Source organism: Bicyclus anynana, chromosome 27 (genome assembly GCF_947172395.1).
Source record: "Bicyclus anynana chromosome 27, ilBicAnyn1.1, whole genome shotgun sequence".
Taxonomy (NCBI): Eukaryota; Metazoa; Arthropoda; class Insecta; order Lepidoptera; family Nymphalidae; genus Bicyclus; species Bicyclus anynana.
The window spans coordinates 3,008,394-3,028,746 of NC_069109.1; the positions used below are offsets into that span (position 1 = coordinate 3,008,394).

Below are 20,353 nucleotides of genomic sequence, written 5' to 3' on the forward strand. Positions count from 1 at the left end.
AAAAAAAAAAATCTCTGGATCTACTGTATTCATTGGCCCAGTGAATACAACCTCTGGCTCAGATTCCGGAGGGTGTGGGTTTGAATCCAGTCCGGGGCATGCACCTCCAATCAATTATGTATATTTTAAGAAAAATATCATGAGGAAACTGCTTATCTGAGAATTGTCTTAATTCTCTACATGTGTAAAGCCTCAATAGCTCAACGGTAAGAGCGGCCAGACTCATCACCGAGGGGTGGTGGTTCGATCTCCTCCCCAGTGGTCTGTTGTCATACCCACTCCTAATACAGTCTTTCCCAACTACTTGTGGAGATCTGGCAAATATTCTCTAAAAAAAAAAGACTGAAGTTGGCCAATCTGCATTCCATCCCTCTCATCCCTCTCATTCTGAGAGGAGACTTGTGCTCAACAGTGAGACGAATATAGGTTGATATTGATTGTAATGAGATTATTGAGCAGGTGCAGTGCACATACTACCTTTAGTTCTCCCACACGGCAACACAAATAACTGTAAAAATAATTATTAAAATGTATGTTTGTATATACAGAGATGATGTCGCGCGGACGTCACTCCCAGTCCCAGGGCTGGGACTCCATGAGAGAGGACAATGACACTACTTACGATGCTCAGTACCCTGATGATGAAGTCAAAAGGTGGGGAACAGACACCTTTCTTATATATAGTTTTAACTTGCTTATTTGGTTGGAGGAATATCAGTGTATACAAGGGTCTAAAGTGACCCATATAGACCCACAGGATATCTAAAGTTATAATAAATCTGTAGAGAGGTCAATTCTGTACATGAAATATATTTCCAAAATAACTATCAGGGGGTGATAAGTGATCGATACTGATGCCACAAAATGCAATCAGTAAATTTTTTGTCTGTATGTTGGTTATAGAAACAAAAACTACTTGACAGATTTTAACAAAACTTGGTACAACAACTTGGTATACTTTTCATCACGCTACGATCAATAGGAGCAGAGCAGTGAAGGGAAATGTTGGGAAAATGGGAGAAGGTAAGGTCCATTTTTACAGAGATATTACAGCAATTAAAGAGGTCTAAGGGCGGACGAAGTCGCGGGCGTCCGCTAGTTTGAAAATAAGATACATTCCTTGCATAGGGATAAAGTAGAGCTCATAGTCAGCCAATTTAGACTATATTATATATCCCCATTATATATATCTCAGACTAATTCCTCATGTAATTAGTCTGAGATATAGATAATGGGGATGATGCTTAGATCAATGTTAACTAATTTATACATAAAAAGCAAAGATTGTCTGGATATTTGCAAAATAAATAAGATTATAAAATTTTAAAATCTATTAAATTTTTTTCATCGTAATTAGATAAAAATTCATCCAATTTTAGCTTCCTTACATTAAATGTGGCATTTTTTAATTTATGAATTATAAACATAAATACACAAATATCAAAGATATTAGTAATTTTGTTTGAACGCCCATACAAATCTAACGATCATTAAGTGCCTACGACGTCATTAACTCGTACCATTTTGTTTGGGGCATTTTTCAGGGATCCGCGGCAGTGCCGCAAATCTGACCCTTTAAATCCCTGTAGCTCCGAAAGTAACGATCGCAGATACCCTGTTACTTTTACAAAATTGCTTTACTATTAGCATACTCTTAATTTATATACAATTTGAAAAACTGTCATCATCCCTTACCTTTGTTCTATCATCCCTTACCAGTGGTGGTGTGCAACTCGACCACTGCAAGCTATACATCACAAACGTCAACCAGGCGTTGAACGAGGAGGGTCTCCGCGCTGCCTTCATGCCCTACGGGACCATAGCCAAGGTCTACCTGAGCAATGACCCCAGCAAGAAGTACGCGCTCGTCACTTATGAGACGCCCGGGTGAGGGATTTTTTAATTTTACAAAATAACTAGCGGACTCGCTCAAGCTTCGCTTTGACTTATTAATTTATTTATTTGCACTTCTTCCCTATCCCTACCTTACACTACCATACTCCTACCCCTACCCCTACCCCTACCCTACCCCTACCCTACCTCTACTCTACCCCTACCTCTACTCTACCCCTACCCTATCCTACCCTACAACTACCCTACCACTACCCTACCCCTACCCTATCCCTATACCATAAACCTACCCTACCACTACCCTACCCTACCCCTACCCTACCCCTACCCTACCGCTACCCTACCCCTACCCTATCCCTATAACATACCCCTACCCTACCACTACCCTATCCTAGTATTTAGGGGTTTGAAAAATAGATGTTGGCCGATTCTCAGACCTACTGAATATGCACAAAAAATTTCATCAAAATCGGTCGAGCCGTTTCGGAGGAGTTCAAGTTCGAACACCGCGACACGAGAATTTTATATATTAAATTATGTATATATAGATATATGTCATATTACTTATTGTATGTTGGCATTTATATTTATGTTATTATCATTTTATATATACGCCCTTATCAAGGTTTTTTGTTTTTGGTTTTTTATTTTGTGTTTTATTATCTGAGTTTTTAATTTGAATGTATTAAAAGTATTTTGATTAGTTGTTTAGTTTGTAATTATAACTGACTGTGACGTCACCCGGGTCTCAGCTGAAAATCAGCGCTGCGCATTGCTTTCCAGCGATGAACGGCTAATGCTGAGCTGTAAACCCTTTCTGTTTGGTGTCACAGACAGTCATGTAACATCTAAGATAGGATGTACTGTTTGTGACACTAAAAAGTGAATAAACTTATTTTCTTTCTTTCTTTCTTTCCTTACTAAAATGCAATATCGCCTCGTCTGTAATTTTCAACTTACCGCACTTATATCATAATGTACTAAAGTATAACATGCATAGGCGTATATTGTAGATATGTAGATGGGTTAACACTCGCAAATAACGTTGCTTTCTAGTGGTAAAAGAATTTTCAAACTCCAAGGTTCAGTAGATCTAGAGATTACCCCTACAATACCATAAACTTTATCGCTTTTTAATATCACTAGCAGACGCCGCGCGGTTTCACCCGCGTGGTTCCCGTTCCCGTAGGAATACGGGGATAAAATATAGCATATAGCCTTCCTTGATAAATCTAACACTGAAAGAATTTTTCAAATCGGACCAGTAGTTCCAGAGATTAGCGCGTTCAATCAAACAAACAAACTCTTCAGCTTTATAATATTAGTATAGACTACCAGACGCCGCGCAATTTGACCCGCATATTAAAATAAACATCAAATCAATTGACAAAATGTCATTTACCTACTGTATTCATGTCATTTTTGACGGCCTCCGTGGCGCAGTGTTTTGCGCGATGGATTCACAAAACGGAGATCCTGGGTTCGATCCCCGGCTAGGCAGATTGAGATTTTCTTAATTTGTCCAAGTCTGGATGGTGGGAGGCTTCGGCCGTGGCTAGTTACCACCCTACCGGCAAAGACGTACCGCCAAGCGATTTAGCGTTCCGGTACAATGCCGTGTAGAAACCGAAAGGGGTGTGGATTTTCATCCTCCTTCTAACAAGTTAGCCCGTTTCCATCTTAGACTACATCATCACTTACCATCAGGTGAGATTGTAGTCAAGGGCTAACTTGTAAAGAATAAAAAAATATGTATGATATCCACCTGTAGGGACCGGATGATCTCAATTTCGTATATGACAACTAGCATGCTTCAAAGTTAGTGAATTAGCCTGCTGGTAATTATTATGATTGTTAGAATTAAAATCCTTATTAATTAATATAAAAATAAGTCGGGTTTTCCTTCCTGACGCTATAACTCCAGAACGCACGAACCGATTTCCACGGTTTTGCATTCGTTGGAAAGGTCTCGGGCTCCGTGAGGTTTATAGCAAAGAAAACTAGGGGTAGGGTAGAGGTAGAGTAGGGGTAGGGGTAGGGTAGGGGTAGGGTAGGGGTAGGGTAGGGATAGGGTAGGGGTAGGGTAGGGTGGGGCTAGGGTAGGCGTAGTTAAAAGTTTACATCGACTTTCACGCGGACGAAGTCGCGGGCGTCCGCTAGTTAATTAATATAATCTTTTTTCGTTGCAGTGAAGCTAAGATGGCGATGATGAAGCTAAATAGAACTGAGCCGCTAAAATTAAACATACACTTCGCACATAAGGTGAGCTACTGTTGCATATTGCATTGACTTTTGACCTCTTATAATAAAAAGACGCATAATCATGTAGAAAGATGGTCCAGAGACGAATATCTTAGCATTCCATAGATTCACCGTGCGGGTGCCGGGACCATCGCGTGGTAGAGAGAAGAACTCCGAGCATAGTCCCGGACTTGTGACTACTGGATGCTCAGACCAATTACAGAAGGACCTGTATCGCACTCATAGTCACGAACAAAATTGTCTGTCATTTTCTGAGGAAAACGAGCTTAAATTTGGTATATGTCTTATACTAAATTAGAAGTTTTTGCCTGTTTTTTACACCATTCAGTTACACAAAACGAAATTTTTAAGGAGCTCTTTAATCGACTACAACTATTTAACATCGATTATACAGAAACAGTTTTTATAATCGCATTAGATCGTTGATCATATACTTTGACAGAAAAATAACGTCTAGCGAGGCAGGTCCTATACAATAATTGGTCTGAGACTGGATGTAGGGTAAAGGAATTCCTTGGTCCACTTGGTCACAGGTCCACTCTTGTATCCCGTATCATTAAAATGTTAAAAATACAAGGATCTTATTAAAAATTATTAAAGTGAATAAATGTAACTAAATAAAAAGAAATAAATAAAATTAAAACCCAAGTTTTTGGGTTATATCAAGATGGCGCCCATATAGCCACTATGACCTGACAATTGACAGCAAACGTCAAATCGATTACTGCATTGAAAACGTCATCAATCCGCCATTATTACCCATAATAGAGTTGCATTTCTTGGGAGATATTGAATATTATTTCGAAAGAATAAAAAAAAAATAATAATAAAAAAAAAATAAAAAAAATTATTTCCGCTTGGGTACAATGACTGGACCTGGGCTCCATACAATTTTGGATCATCTCCTTTCACTCAAATACTGGCCAATTTTGCTTTGACATTTTTAGAATTATTGGTCAAGATTTTTTCAATAAGGTATTAAAAAAAAATTACATAAAATGTACCGAACTGTTTGTAGATTTATATTTTATTAATGGTACAGAACCACGAAAAAAATATCGGCACTAAAAACCAAATCACCCTGTATTAGTTAGTATTTTTTTTTTATTTATTTCCGTACAAAAATATAACACATTCCAGTCAAAGGCGAGGGAGAGAAGATACAACAACAACAGGCAAGAGTCAGGCAGTTACCGGAATGACAACAGGCAAGAGTCAGGCAGTTACCGGAATGACATCAGTAGGCAAGAGTCAGACAATTACCGAAGTGACAACATCAGTCTTAGTAGCCACGGGCGACTCAGTATGTAAGTAATTTTTTTTTATTATGCCTTCACAGTTTTTGCAAATAATAATATTAATTGATTATGAAAAACGGCTAAAACTCACGTGATAATAGGTTGGAGTACGCCTGACTAGGTTGGAACCCATACCGGGGCCCTTAGTCATGCGCTGGTTCTTGCAACGCGTCACGATCCAAACTGCGAAGCGGCGGCGCGACGCGCTGCTGCTGCGCTGGGAGAGAGGTTGAGTGGTGGGGAGTGAAAGGTTCCGTTACACTCTCTGACGGTTCATTAATGTCATCTTTATTTATTATTTTTGCAAATAGCCCACAGATTAAAGAAAAACAGGCAGATAGAGCGCACGGAACACGGCAGTGATGCAACCATTCCAAATACAGATTAAAAAACTATTCCCGAGTCAGTACGACACGAAGCGTCGCATCAGTAATTTACAATAATAATCAAGAAAAATGCTGGTTCATGTTTTTAAATATTTTAAAAACTATTTACAAAAACTAATAAACTCTTTTTTAGAATTATTGTTAAAGAAAATTATACTTAAAGGCCTTTAAATATAGTCGAATATTCAATAAAATTCAAAATTCAGTGCAATTTTTTTTTTTTTTAAAGAATATTTGCCATACTTTTTATAATATGACCAATATTCCCATTCCCCTCCAACTAGTCGGGAAAGACTGTGCTAGGAGTGGGTACGACAATAGACCAACGGGGCGGGGATCGAACCACCACCCCTCGGTGATGAGTCCGACCGCTCTTACCGTTGAGCTATTGAGGCTTCAACCTTAAATTCAACCTTAACGATTGAGTTTAAGGTTGAATTTGCAAATGCGACTACTTGAATTGAGTGCCCAGAAGTTGCGTTTGGCACTCATTGAGTGGGGACGTTTTTTGGTCGCTGATTGTGCATCCTCTTTTTAATAAGTGATCGATGTTAAAAGCAAATAATGTCAAGGGAAATGGGAACAACACAAACTATAACCTCTATAAAATATTAGTAAGTTTTAGGACTGCCCTGGGATTTTTTAAATTTGCCGCGTGATTTCAGTCGCTCGACTTCCAATATCCAAATTCATAAAAGTTTCCAATTTTATCTGTCAAGATCTAAGCCAATCGCGGCGCTAATTTCCATTGCGCGGAATGATCTATAATCACTTTCAGCGCTTTATTAATAGTTCGTACATAATGACAGTTTAACGCTTTGTACTTATTTGATGCGCTTAAAGCGCTTGAAGTGATAACGTTAGTTGAAAACTTTGAAAATTTTTGCATCGGACGTTGTTTAGAGTTTTTTGTGTTAAAGATTAATTTTACTGGTTTAATTTGCTTAATCATTTTACTTTGTGTGTTATTTGGTAAATTGTTACGTGTTTTTCGTTAGAATACCGTAAATTCATTTCTAAATGCTGCTAAACAAATTCCTGAAATCTCTCGAAACAATGGAGTCGGAGTAAGTTTTGATTTGTTTGTAATTAGACTTTAAAATTGTTTGTTTAGCTTAATATCACGTTACGTATTAGGTTAAACACGTTTATTTTAACTTATAAAGGGAATTTAGGTATTAAGCGTGGATTTAACTCGAAATTCTCCGGGTTGTAGTGTTGTAAGTGTGGGTATGAATGGTTTTTCGTTACAATTTGTAAGGTAGTCGCACTTTAGGTATAATAATTTTGCGATACTGTTTAATATAAATTGCAATTGAATAACAAATGTAATTTGATTACATTTAGGTATAAATAGGCATGATAATTTCTAAAATAGCTGACCAATGATTTTTTTAAACTAGTAAATATGTTACCTACAAATCACCGCAAAAAGTGATTACGAATTTACCTACTCACTGAGCGCACACATGCATAATTTTGTGTTTACTTACATTATATATTTATGTATATATAGTTTTTACACTTGATGAACACATAATTCGACATTGTAGACAATATTTAGGTATTCATCATCATTATCAACCCATATTCGGCTCAATGCTGAGCTCGAGTCTCCTCTTAGAATGAGAGGGGTTAGGCCAATAGTCCACCACACTGGCCCAATGCGGATTGGTAGACTTCACACACGCAGATAATTCAAATTCTCTGGTATGAATGGTATGGTTTCCTCACGATGTTTTCCTTCACCGTTTGAGACACGTGATATTTAATTTCAATGCACACAACTGAATAGTTGGAGGTGCATGCCCCGGACCGGATTTAAACCCACACCCTCCGGAATCGGAGGCAGAGGTCATATCCACTGGGCTATCACGGCTCATTTAGGTATTATGTGTATAAATAACTTGCGTTGTCTATTAAGCGACTAATGACGGCTAATAAATTTTGACGGCCTCCGTGGCGCAGTGGTGGGCGCGGTGGATTTACAAGACGAAGGTCCTTAATTCTAGTATACATATATACCTTTCTCTTCAATCACTCTATCTATTAAAAACAACCGCATCAAAATCGCGTAGTTTTAAAAATTTAAACATATATAGGGACAGAGAAAGCGACTTTGTTTTATACTATGAAGAGATTTCATACAAGTCAATTACCCTATTATTATGAACTAGTAGACGCCGCGCGGTTTCACCCGCGTGGTTCCCGTTTCCGTAGGAATACGGGGATAAAATATAGCCTATAGCCTTCCTTGATAAATGGGCTAATAATAATAATAATAATAACCCAATACAATGGGATTCATGATAAATGGGCTATCTAACACTAAAAGAATTTTTTAAATCGGACCAGTATGCAATTCCTGAGATTAGCACATTCAAACAAACAAACAAACTTTTCAGCTTTATAATATTAGTATTATTATGAATGTGTCTTTGTTACAGTAATCAAGATGACTACACCAATGGTGGCTTCAATGATATGGGTATTGATGAGGATGATGAAGATGTAAGTATTTTTTTTATATGTATTTATACTCCTCTGTCTAGTTGACGGCTTCCGTGGCATATTTGTATGCACAGTGGATTTAGAAGACAGGTTCGATGCCCGGCTGGGCCGTATCTTCTTCTTCTTCTTTCCTGGGCCTTTTCCTTATTTGGCCACTAAGGTTTGGTTGTTGTACGTGGGTCCCTCAGTGTAGGTTTCCGCTGGATTCACTCCATCCAGCCGATATCGCTCCAGAAGCTTAGCAGGCCGCCCAGGTCACAGAACGCCTCATGGACTGTTGCTGGGGATCCAATGTGTGCTGGGCGTTGTTCAGATACACCTCTACATCTAAGCATAACATGTATCGGGGTTTCTTCTTCCTCCATACATGCTCTGCACAGAGGACTGTCGGTTATACCTAGAACCGCAAGGTGTTTATTTAGTGAACAGTGCCCTGTCATTAGTTCTGTAACTGTTTTAAGTTTGCTACGTTCGTTAGACATGGATTGAAGCTTGGTAATGCCTCTTTTGTGTGTTTGCAGTCACTTGTGTTAGCCCATGACTCCGAATGTGACATCAGTCTCCTAGCGAAGCCTTGTTGCCAGGCTGGGCCGTATAATAAATAAAATTTATTGGTCTCGTTGGCTGGTGGGAGGCTTCAACCGTGGCTAGTTGCCACCCTACCGACAAAGCAGTACCGCTAAGTGATTTAGCGTTCCTACAGATATTTTAATAGACATATCTTGGCATAGTAGAACAATGATAAATTGAAATTGATACATCCGCACCAGAGTTTCGGTGCCACGGACAGACATGTCAAACTTATAAAACATCTGTTTCTGTGTCGGGGGTTAAAAATGGCTTTCATAGACTCCAAACATCTATACATTTTGTTGTTTTGTTGTGACAAATTAAGTCTTTCGTTAAAAAGCAAAAAAAACTATTCCAGATGGACTTTGACCCAGAGCTGGATCTGGAACGGAAGAAGATGATAGAACAACTGGAGCTGGACCGCTTGAAGCTGTGCGAGGAGCAGGTCAAGTGCCAGCAGCGGATGATATATCTAGAAAAAAAAGCTGGCAAGAAACCGGTGAGTTTTTTTTTCTATACTAATACCAGTAGAGCCTGTCAAGCTTCGCTTTAACTTATATGCACTACTTCCTTTTCCCTACCCTACCCCACCCTTCATCATTATCGACCCATATTCGGCTCACTGCTGAGCACGAGTCTCCTATCAGTATGAGAGGGGTTAGGCCAATAGTCCATCACGCTGGCCCAATGCGGATTGGCAGACTTCACACACGCAGAGAATTGCGAAAATGCAGGTATGCAGGTTTCCTCACAAATTTTCCTTCATGTTTCAGACATGTGTTTTTTTTTTATATTGTTTTCATGCGATCAAACAATTAGCAGAGAAGTTGTAGGTAGATTTAACGTTTAGAATCAATGGCGTGCACTTCATGTATGCATTAAAGTACTGCATACCCTAAGAGATGCTTTTTTAATCCTTAATCCTGCAGATTTTCCCAGTTTGGTTATTTTTTTTTTCTTATTAATGCATACCCTGATCGACAACCTTTTGCACGCCACTGGTTAGAAGCAACTTTCCCCAGCGGGAGAAGCTCCATATACACGTCATATGTGGCTTTCAATATTTAATTTCTTAAAATGCACACAACAAAAAAGTTGAAGGTGCATGCCCCGGACTGGATTCGAACACACACCCTCTGTAATCGGAGACAGAGGTCATATCCCCTGGGCTTCTTCTTCTTCTTCTTTTCCTGGGCCTTTTCCGCACTTGGCCACTAAGGTTTTGCCGTTGTACGTAGGTCCCTTCGGTGCTGGTCCCCGCTGGAGTCACTCCAGCCAACCGAGCTTGCTCCAGAAGCTTAGCAGGCTGCCCAGGTCACCGAAAGCCTTGTGAAGTGTTACTGGGGATCCAATGTGTGCTGCTTGTTGTTCAGATACGCCTCTGCATCTGAGCATAACATGTATCGGGGTTTCCTCTTCCTCCATGCATGCTCTGCAAAGAGGGCTGTCGGTTATACCTAGAACCGAAAGGTGTTTGTTTAGTGAACAGTGTCCTGTCATTAGTTCAGTAACAGTTTTAAGTTTGCTACGGTTTAGTTTAAGTAGTCCTGGGCTGGTGTTACAGATGTTTTTAAAAAGATAAATAGGCTGAAGTGGCGCTGGACGGGACATGTGCTGAGATCCTCGAAAGAAAAATGGTCCAAAGAGGTCATGCAATGATACCCCAGAGATGGGAAAAGGAGGCAAGGACGACCACATAAGAGATGGGAGGATGACCTGCCGAAAGGATGGCGAGGAAAGGCTAGAGATTGTGTAGAGTGGAAGTCTGGAGGAGGCCTATGTCGAAGGACAACCTGATTGCTCTGGTGTATAAATTAAGTAATAGTATTAGGTATAACATATGTATTCAGCAGTCAGAGAATAAAGGCTATTTTTATTTTTTATTTATTTATTAGTCCTGGGCTATCACAGCTGTATTATAAATTTATAACATTTGTTATTTCAGACGGTACAGAATCCCATAAAGAATGCACCGGCTGTTCCAAATCCCATCAAACGGTGCATTCTCCCAGATGGCAGGGTTGTTATTCGCAATGACAGTAACAGGTAACTTTTTTTTTTGTAAATAATCATATTATTATTATTATATTGTATGTTTCATGAAAACCGCTTGTTGTACGTCATAATATTACACATTGTATACATATACCCCCAGAAAAAAAGTATCGTTATCAACCCATACTTGGCTCACTGCTGAGCTCGAGTCTCCTCTCAGAATGAGAGGGGTTATGCCAATAGTCCACCACGCTGGCCCAATGCGGATTGGCAGACTTCACACACGCAGAGAATTAAGAAAATTCTCTGGTATGCAGGTTTCCTTATGATGTTTTCCTTCATCGTTTGAGACATGTGATATTTAATTTCTTAAAATTCACACAACTGAAAAGTTGGAGGTGCATGCTCCGGACTGGATTCGAACCCACACCCTCCGGAATCGGAGGCAGAGGTCATATCCGCTGGGCTGTCACGCATCTTCAATCAAAAAAGTATATGAAGATGATAATATGATGTATAAATAAGGACCTGGTTAAATTTTATGACGGCCTCTGTGGCGCAGTGGTTTGCGCAGTGGATTTACAAGACTGAGGTCCTGGGTTCGATCCCCGGCTGGGCTGATTGAGGTTTTCTTAATTGGTCCAGGTCTGGGTGGTGGGAGGCTTCGGCCGTGGCTAGTTACCACCCTACCGACAAAGACGCCAAGCGATTTGACGTTCCAGTACCATCATACTGGAATCACGACATCTCGTGTAGAAACCGAAAGGGGTGTGGATTTTCATCCTCTTCCTAACATAGCTCGCTTCCACCATAGATTGCATCATCACACAAAAATATTTACGATATTTTGATAATAATATGTATTTGCTCAAGTGATTTGGGGATTGGATGAAGTCAGGACGGGACAGACGAAAGTGGAAACTGCTGGAGGAGGCCTATACCCAATACAATGGGATTCATGCAAACGTAATATAAAAAGAAGAAAAAAAAAACCTATAAAAAAAAAAAAAATTGTATTACTAATTTGTATGAAATAAATAAAGACTTTATTATAATTATTATTATTATTATGTATTTATGTAGTATAATAATAATTTTATTATTGTTTTGCATAGCTTTATGGGGACACATTATAATAGGTAAGTTATAGTTCAATTTGGTAACAGGGTTTGAGGATTTTATTAATAATATTATTTAATTAGTTCATAAATTTGGTAACGGGGTTTGAGGATTTTATTTAATATACACTTCTTCCCTACCATACCCCTAATCTACCCCTTCCCTATACCCTGGGTACATTATTGGAGATTTATGAGGGATCCCTAATTTTTTTGTAAATATAATATAGCCTGTAGCATTCGGGGACAGTGTAGCTTCACAACGGTGAAAGAATTTTTCAAATCGGTTTAGTAGTTTCGGAGCCTAATCCATGCATACAAACAAACAAACAATCAAATCTCTCCTCTTTATAATATTGGTATGGACTAGTAAACGCCACGCGGTTAGACCCGCATAATTCCCGTTCCCGTGAGAATATGGGGATAAAATTAGTCCATGGCACGCAATAATAACATGCCTTTCTAGTGCTAAAACAATTTTCAAAATCGTTTTGGTAGATCCAGAGATTACCCCCTACAACCCTACAAACTCACAAATGTTACCTTTTTAAAATATTAGTTATTTTTTTTTTATTCTTTACAAGTTCGCCCTTGACTGCAATCTCACCTGATGGTAAGTGACGATGCAATCTAATATGGAAGCAGGCTAACTTGTTAAGAGGAGGATGAAAATCCACACCCCTTTCGGTTTCTACACGACGTCGTCTAAATCGCTTGGCGGTACGTCTTTGTCAGTAGGGTGGTACTTAGCCACGGACGAAGCCTCCCACCAGCCAGACCTGGACCAATTAAGAAAACCTCAGTCGGCCCAGCCGGGGCTCGAATCCAGGACCTCCGTCTTGTTAATCCACCGCGCTTACCACTGCGCCACGGAGGCCGTCAAATTCAGTCAGTACCCCTGCTTTGTGCATGGGTGTTTTCCAATGTCTGGGTGCATTTATATTATTTATATGTAGTACATTGGCTCTTCGATGGCCGATGGACGATGGGGTCCCAAGGTGTTGGAATAACCCCGCACTAGAAAGCTCAGTGTTGGCCGACCCCCCACCAGGTGGACTGACGACATCAAGCGAGTCGCAGGGATTCGCTGGATGCAGGCGGCTCAGGATCGTGATGTTTGGAAGTGCCTACAAAAGGCTTATGTCTTGCAGTGGAAGTCCATCAGCTGATATGATGATGATGACAATGATGTTGACTTATGATTACACAAGCTATATGCTTACTCTGGGGCTAAATAGTGGGTTGTGTATTCTGTAAGTATATTTAAGTATGAGTCGTTAAAATATATTTATAAAAGTTATTTTTATTTTAAGCAGTAAGAGCGAGGATCCTGAGATACAGGTTTATTGTAAAAGGACTTATTTTTAATTTAAAATTTCATTAATTTTTCACAGGAATGCCGATCATCAACCAGACAATGCCTTCAATTCAGCGGCTGGAGATTCGGTGAGTTTCTATATATTTTTTACTTATATTAAAAGTATTAATGAGATTTTGAAAATAAGGGGCGTTTCATCACCTAAAATAACCAATGCACAAGGCTGCTCCAATGTGAATATCGTTTTTTAGTAATACCTTCACATTATATGCCCTTATTGTCCGGCCGCTCATAGATTGTTTCTCAATGTCATGTCAATGTCAATGTCAAAGATAGGTAGGATTAACCATTAACCCATTAGGTGCCTGGTGTCTTGCAACACAGGTTTTATACCCAGGGCAAGCTCCAGTCCCCACATTATCACATTATTTAATTATTGCCCAAGACAATATGTACATACCACAATGTGTTCATTCATTAAATGAGAGAGATAACGTGTTAAAATTGAATAATAAACATATTGATTTTGGGCTAAAATTATTAACAAATATAAAAGGTGATATTGACAGGTATCAAATACGCAATCTCTGAGCGATCGCACTTGAGTAAGAACCACTCAATGTCGCGATACAAAATACTTACAGCGCCATCTATCGGCGCATCGCTAACACAAATTATAATAATTCAATACACCGCGTTGAATGGGCGATTATACATCGACCAATACACGGCGTCAAATATATCACTCTCTTTTCGTTGCACTGGGACCAAAGGTATAGCTTCGACCAATAGCGAAGGACTTTTACATATCAAGTCTTTCACTATTGGTTGGTATTCACTTTTTTTTTCTCTTCCACAGTGGTTGTCTGGAAGAGATCGCTCTTTAGCGATAAGACCGCCATTTGTACATTAGTTTGTAAGTGTTATTATAAGTTATTGTTTATTTTTGTTTTTAATGTACAATAAAGTATTTTTCTTCTTCTTCTTCTTCACTATTGGTCAAAATTGTGTCTTTTGATCTTCACCAAAAATATCGTTGACGTTGGCTTCCTGGGCAAGATAGTTTGCGTGTGGGCAGTTAAAGTCACATCACAATTTTTGGATGCTTTAGGACATAAAGACGACAAACCACGGAATAGGCTAGTTGACACTTTTTTAAAGGAGACAATGTATCTTTTTACTGGAACTATTTAGAATTTTAGAGATTTTTTTGATTAGGATAAAACATTGAAAATATATATAACATAAACTTTTAGGATTAGGGTAGTGTAGGGTAGGGATAGGGAAGAATGTCACATAAGTTAAGGAAAGCTTGACCGGGTTTGCTAGTATTTTACTGATTACACACGTTACGAAGTACTGCATGAGTAAGATTACGCGTAAATACCGGGAGCACTGACCACAGCACTTTGTCGACAGAGGGCGTTAAATACCTGTTCCTGCTACCACAGAACATGGAACGAACCGGAAACATCGGGAAGTTCCACTCCCTCCACATGCGTATACTGTTCCGAAGACAGGAGCGTTGCGTCTAAAGATAAGTCACCGCCAACATATGACAAATCGCCCGTCAATCACGTAAAATCCACTAACAGTACAGTAACAGAGTCTGTAGATTTTAGTAAAACTGACAAAGAGTATTCGAAATACAGTAAAACGGCGATCACTAGATCCATTGTAAGTAATACAGATAGTAAATTGAGCGAAACAGTAACAAAACCATCAGATGTAACTAGAAAAAGGACTAAGTCAGTTGGAAAGAGCGACGTAACTTGCAATTTAAAGGGTAGCGACTTATATAGTGAGAGCGATGACGAATCAGATGAAACGTATAGACTTATATTATTGAGGAATGCAGATTATATGGATATAGTTGGAGAGAATTTGAAAGTTGTTGTAGCATTATCAGGATACCCCAAATTGAAGATGCGGTTAAAACAAATGGAACAGTTCCAACGTTCCATTAATAGTGTAATTGATATGCAACTAAAAGCCGGTATGATGAAGCAGACTCCACAATTTTTGGACTATTATCTAAATAGAGGTGCGATTGTGTGTATTTGCAAAGACATCGTCACTAGAGATTGGATGGTCAGGATCACGCCAGGCTTGCAGGAACGCATGTTCGATAGTTTAATTTTGCTTAAAGCGAAAGTTAAAAGATTGTGTTTGGCTGTAATTAAGATCCCTAAATCCTGTTGGCCAGCGTCAGCTCATGATGCGTTCAAACTCTTGCAGTACTTTAATCCGACTTTAAAAACCCATCTCTGGAAGATTTACGCTCAAAAAATGGTTGATAATGTTGAAGTTACGTCTTTCCTTGTGGATAGAGTTTCTGGCGAAATCATTCGTGGGCCTAACTTTAAGAATGTCATTGATTACAACCAAATGGAGTTTGAATTGACAGGCTATACAGAAATTTATTATGAAAGCTTCCTTTCGGATATGGATGAAGATTTGTCTAGTGTCGCCTCCAGAATTAGACTACTCGAAGAATTGCGATCCGAAGAAGTGACTCCCAGAAATCAAAGTGAAATTATTATTGAAAGTAAAAATGAAACAGCTCTAAAGAGCACAGTGAATGTTAAAGATCATTGCGAAGACGTTAAAACTGCGAGCATCGTAACAGTTAAGGATGAAGATGTCATAGAGCATTTGGTATCTACCGATGCTGACAATGCGGACGATTTAAAATCGAATTCGACAGAAGTAACTTATAAACAAGTTCAAAACGAGGATTGCGTGGAAACGGAAGATCACAGAGCTCTTGTCAATGAGCCTGAAATTGAATATAATGACACCAATACTTCTGTAGCAGCTATTTCAGATGCAACTGAATCTATTATAGAAAGTAATGATAATTTAGTTATTGGTAGAAATTGCAACTTAAACATTGATAGTAGTAGAGGTATAGCTTATTATAGACGTACAAATTACTTGCACATAGAAAACGAACTAAAAATGGCGATAGTTTTAGAAGGATATCCTCAGAATAAATTAGAAGGGACCCACATAAGAAGACTTAAGCATTTATTCAAAGAATACTTGCACAAGGACATGAAAATGCAACGTTTTGCCAATCTGATTATACCAAAATTCCAAGACATATACTTGTCGAATGGGGCTGTGATATATATTTGTGATAGTTTAGAAACTAAAGATTACTTAACAGAAGTTTTGCCTAAATTTGTCACTTCCACTAGTTTAAAACTAACCTTTAGAGATATTAGAAATTTAGTTAGGTATACAAGAATAGTAATGACATTGCCCAAAGAACTCGCACACGTAGGATCTCTTGATATATTGCACAAACTTCAAGAAAAATATCCAAAATTGAAACTGGATTGCTGGAAGTATTATTCGGATGTGGCTGGGAAACAAAAACGCCAATTCGGTGTTGATCCCGAATCATTAGATGTAATAAAAAATGTAGATTTTGATCCTATATATGAAAACGAAAAAATTAGTTTTAGAATTATTGACAGACAAAAACCAGAAATTAACTATGAGGAATCCAACGTTACCGAAGACAATTTAGAAACCGAATCTGAAGAGGCGAAGAAATTGAGAGAAAGAATTTTGAAAACTATGTATTGTGTTATAGAACCTGAAATAATTAACGCTACATTAACTAAAATGAGAGCGAACCACTATTCCGATGTCATTGCAGACGATTTCAAACTTTACGTTGGACCGACAAACTATCCAGAGACTCGCATAGATGAAGCAATGCGTTTGTCTATTAAGAAAACTATAGAAAACATTGTTTTTGAAGCTATTTACAATGATAATGACAATTTTATTCCTAGGGTTCATGATTTTTATTTGTTCGACGGCGTCATATTTATTATTTGCCAAGATATGACTTCGCGACTGTGGATTGAACAGAACATTGCAACAATGAATGCCAAATTGAAAATCAATTTAAAAGCAACAGAATTCCGCGGAACAGTAGGCATCATAAGCATGACTGTGAAAACTAGTAGGGATTACGATGACGTTGTGAGTATTTTGCAATCACAAAACCCAAGACTACGAACGAAATACTGGAGAAAGATAAGCACAGTTAAAAATAGAGTTAAATTAGATGTAGTTCTACAAATAGACAAACTTTCCGCTCAAGTTATTTGTGATTCAAAGTTTTACAGCACAATAGACGATAGCAACGTAGAATTTAAACTTGGCCAGTTGAAAACATTCTTCAATAGAAAGAGTTTAGATGAATTAAGCAAAGTAAAAGAAGCCAAAAAATATAATGATGATAATACAGTTACAGTTATAGAAACAAAAAAAGAAAGACAAGTTTCAATTTCAGAAGAAGTAAGTGATAATTCACAGAATGATAATTCTAATGTTAGGAAAACACAAACTGAAGATAAATTTAAAAATAACAATGAGCCTACAAAAATGGACTTAAGTGGAAGCACAGTTTTCATAAACAGCTATGCAGAGCTAAAATCGGATAGGGATTCCATACAAACGTTCAACTACTTTGAAGAAAACGAACAGGGCTTCACAAAAATGATTTTAAAAGTACCTACAAATATCCTACCGGATTGGAACGACGGATTGGATATCATTTTAGATATGTTGGAAGATAAGAATCCTGGTTTAAACACTGAATTGTGGAAAGTTGAGAAATATCAATACAATAAGGGGAGGTTTATTTTTTTGATCGATAAACAGTCTGCTGGCGTTATCAAAGGTAAGCATTTTGATCCGACTTTGGGTGGAGAAAAGCTGAAATTTCTATTCTGAATCGTGCTGCTATGTCTGAAGCCTAGCTTTTCCTTATACTTGTATGGTCTTTCTACTTTCGGAAAATGGTTTAGATTTGGATGTATTAGTAAAGTTTTCAGTAAAGCGTTTGACAGGGTTAGGAGCGTTGGCTAAACAGAAACGTGCTTATAAGTTTGCATTTGACTGTTAGATTGTCTATTGGTAAACTAGTTTATATGCCACTTCTCATATATTTATCTTAACGGATTGCTGCTGTGTCGAATTTTCTTTAGTTCACACAAATAAAGGTGTATGTGATGTTAACTTACTACTCGATAGTTGATCCAAAACCAAACCATCTTCCTGAGGTACATTAACTATAATTATTTTTAGACTTTATTTTAACGCTTACAAAGTCAATAATTAGTTTGACAAATACAAACACGTGTCTGTCTTACCAATAATAATTGCATTAGTTTTTAGTACCATAAATTTTTTGTTGTGTTTTTTTTTTCATTTCCTGGATTAATTATTTTGATGAAATTTGTTTTAATTGTATTGTAATATTTAATTATTAATACAAGTTTATAATCTTTGTTCACCTTGCTTTTGAATTAACGTATTTGTGATTTTCGTTTAATTTTATGTCATGACTGGCTTATACAACTGACCAAAAACATTGTGAATTCGATAACTCTCAGTCCATAGAAACCATAGTGCTAATGAGCCAGTCATGCCCAGACCTTCGTCATTTGAGAAAAGTTGCAAGTTAACTCAGACTACTATCATAAGTACTAGTATTTTTTCGTGGTAGCCAACTGTGTAGTTTAGACTGTGACTTTAAGATATAGCAGGTTTTAAGAGTTCAAGATTCAAGGTTCAAGATTTTTAATTGTCCATGTACAAAACTTTTTTTTTAAATATTTTCTACATAATTTAATGAGAAATCATGCCTCCAGCAGTTGCCTACCACACTTACCTGAGTTAGGAAAATGAGCTGAGCTTAAGCTTTTAAAAAATGACGCAGGTCTGGCTAATACGTACCATACCATTTCATTATTTTGTAGGTAAGTTTTTTATGAGAAACTCTGTTATTTTAATTATTGTTGATTTAGTCTTTACTATGTTTTTGTCATTACTTACTTTAATTATTATGATTATTATTATTTTTTGTCACTCGTTTGCATGTTAGTGTTAACTTATTAATAAAGCATGTTTGTCCATTTAGTTTTCTTTTTTTTTTATATAGAATAACAACATATCAGATATTAGTTTTTTTATTTTATACTATTAATAAATGTTCCGAAATCTATGTCTCTAAGCCTTGTTGATTGTGATGAAACTTTAGCCTGCTCTTGTCGGATAGGTATCTATTAATATAACCAGTTTAGCCCGATAACCTATGGATTAGCCTGCTGGTTCTAAGCTCTATATCCTCTCTCTCTCATAAGGATGGGGGCCTAGCCTATTATTTGGTTGTTAAAATTAGCTGACGATGATAACTATATCATAATGGGCATAAGGTATTTCAGTGACAACATTTAGTAGTGAATTTTTTAGACTACTTTCATTGGTAAGCAAAAAAAAAAACAAAGTTTTCCATGGTTAACTTCTTGGTACCCTTTTTTACTTCATTAATGATATCGTAAGCATGTCTGATCGTATGTAGTTCAGAGTCCCGCTGGGCGCACTTTTTGGACCCATATTTCATAGCATCTTCATCAATGATGCAAGTAGTAGTAAGCGAAATGTGGTCGTAAACACCATCTGATTATAGACTTACACAACTACAAATATTATACTCGTACATTTACACTACAGTGATACGTTTTGTGACTGGCTAGTTGGGAATTCTGGAGTCTCCCAGGGTTCACTTCATGAATCCATATTTATTAGCTTCCATCAATGGTACTAAAGCAACGGTAAGCGAAAAATCGTCATAAACACCATCTGATGACACCCTTAGCCAATATTATACTTCCATTACACGACAACACTTGATACAGTTGAGAATTTTGCAGTCTTCCAGAATGCTCTTCTTCTACTTATTTAATTCCATCTTTATCAACGATAAAAGTAGTAAACAAAATCGTCTCTAAAACCCTAGATTATGAGACACTTACACACTACTAAGTACACTAGTGAGCGGTTAGTTGATAATTTTGGAGTTACCCAGGTTGAATCTCCTACACCCATATTTCTTACATCTTCAACAATGATACAAGTAGTAAGCAAGAATCGTCTCAAATACCCTCCGATTATGAGACACTTACAAACTATTACAGAACATTAGTAACCTGCTACGAGTAGTTGAGAATTTTGGAG

General features: G+C 37.8%; 1 protein-coding gene across 7 annotated transcripts in view; it reads left to right on the forward strand.

Moving 5' to 3' along the window:
* Nucleotides 1–20,353, forward strand: part of LOC112056126 (uncharacterized) — a 32,150-nt gene that overhangs the window by 595 nt on the left and 11,202 nt on the right. For 2 of the 7 annotated variants that reach the window (XM_052890262.1, XM_052890263.1), the window contains exons 2-10: nucleotides 549–654; nucleotides 1,720–1,887; nucleotides 4,041–4,113; nucleotides 5,254–5,420; nucleotides 8,245–8,308; nucleotides 9,237–9,377; nucleotides 10,824–10,924; nucleotides 11,989–12,012; nucleotides 13,386–13,437. In XM_052890262.1, the coding sequence (XP_052746222.1) occupies nucleotides 551–654; nucleotides 1,720–1,887; nucleotides 4,041–4,113; nucleotides 5,254–5,420; nucleotides 8,245–8,308; nucleotides 9,237–9,377; nucleotides 10,824–10,924; nucleotides 11,989–12,012; nucleotides 13,386–13,437 (894 nt within the window). In that variant the 5' untranslated portion in view covers nucleotides 549–550. Of the gene's footprint in view, nucleotides 1–548; nucleotides 655–1,719; nucleotides 1,888–4,040; nucleotides 4,114–5,253; nucleotides 5,421–6,677; nucleotides 6,865–8,244; nucleotides 8,309–9,236; nucleotides 9,378–10,823; nucleotides 10,925–11,988; nucleotides 12,013–13,385; nucleotides 13,438–14,728; nucleotides 19,256–20,353 lie in introns of those variants that run through there. The other 5 variants (XM_052890264.1, XM_052890265.1, XM_052890259.1 and 2 more) reach the window with 4 other exon arrangements.